At 53.5% G+C, this 385-nt stretch overlaps 1 protein-coding gene across 3 annotated transcripts in view; it reads right to left on the minus strand.

The window, feature by feature from the left end:
• The window catches only part of LOC119593492 (locomotion-related protein Hikaru genki-like), a 249,107-nt gene that overhangs the window by 6,947 nt on the left and 241,775 nt on the right, over nt 1–385 (minus strand). For all 3 annotated transcript variants that reach the window (XM_037942442.1, XM_037942441.1, XM_037942440.1), the window contains exon 9: nt 236–376. In XM_037942442.1, coding sequence (XP_037798370.1) covers nt 236–376 — 141 coding nt within the window. The remainder of the gene's footprint in view (nt 1–235; nt 377–385) is intronic.

Raw genomic sequence — 385 nt, forward strand, 5'->3', positions numbered from 1 at the left:
CAAACCTGCTTCCAGTGTTACCTAACTTCTTGCAACACGAAGCTGCATCTCCTTCACCTTCTAGTCACCTTTGAGTCACCTCGGAGTCACCTTCGAGTCACTTGGGTCACTTCTACGTCATCTTCAGATAGTTATTGTGTCATCTTTAGCTCACCTTCGTTTCACCTACGGGACCCATTTCGGAACACCTTCATTTCACCTCCGGATAGTCTAGGGGTCATCCGGAGAAGCTCACCTGAGGGCAGACAGGTGAGTTGTCCCGCTCCGTTGAGGTAATAACCCAGAGGGCACGAGAAGGTGATCGTTGTCCCTAGCCCGACGCTATCTCCGTGTACCTCGAGAACGCCGTCGCCTGCTATGGGAGGGCAGCTCACGCCTAGGTGGG

This window comes from Penaeus monodon, chromosome 32, assembly GCF_015228065.2.
Source record: "Penaeus monodon isolate SGIC_2016 chromosome 32, NSTDA_Pmon_1, whole genome shotgun sequence".
Lineage (NCBI taxonomy): Eukaryota > Metazoa > Arthropoda > Malacostraca > Decapoda > Penaeidae > Penaeus > Penaeus monodon.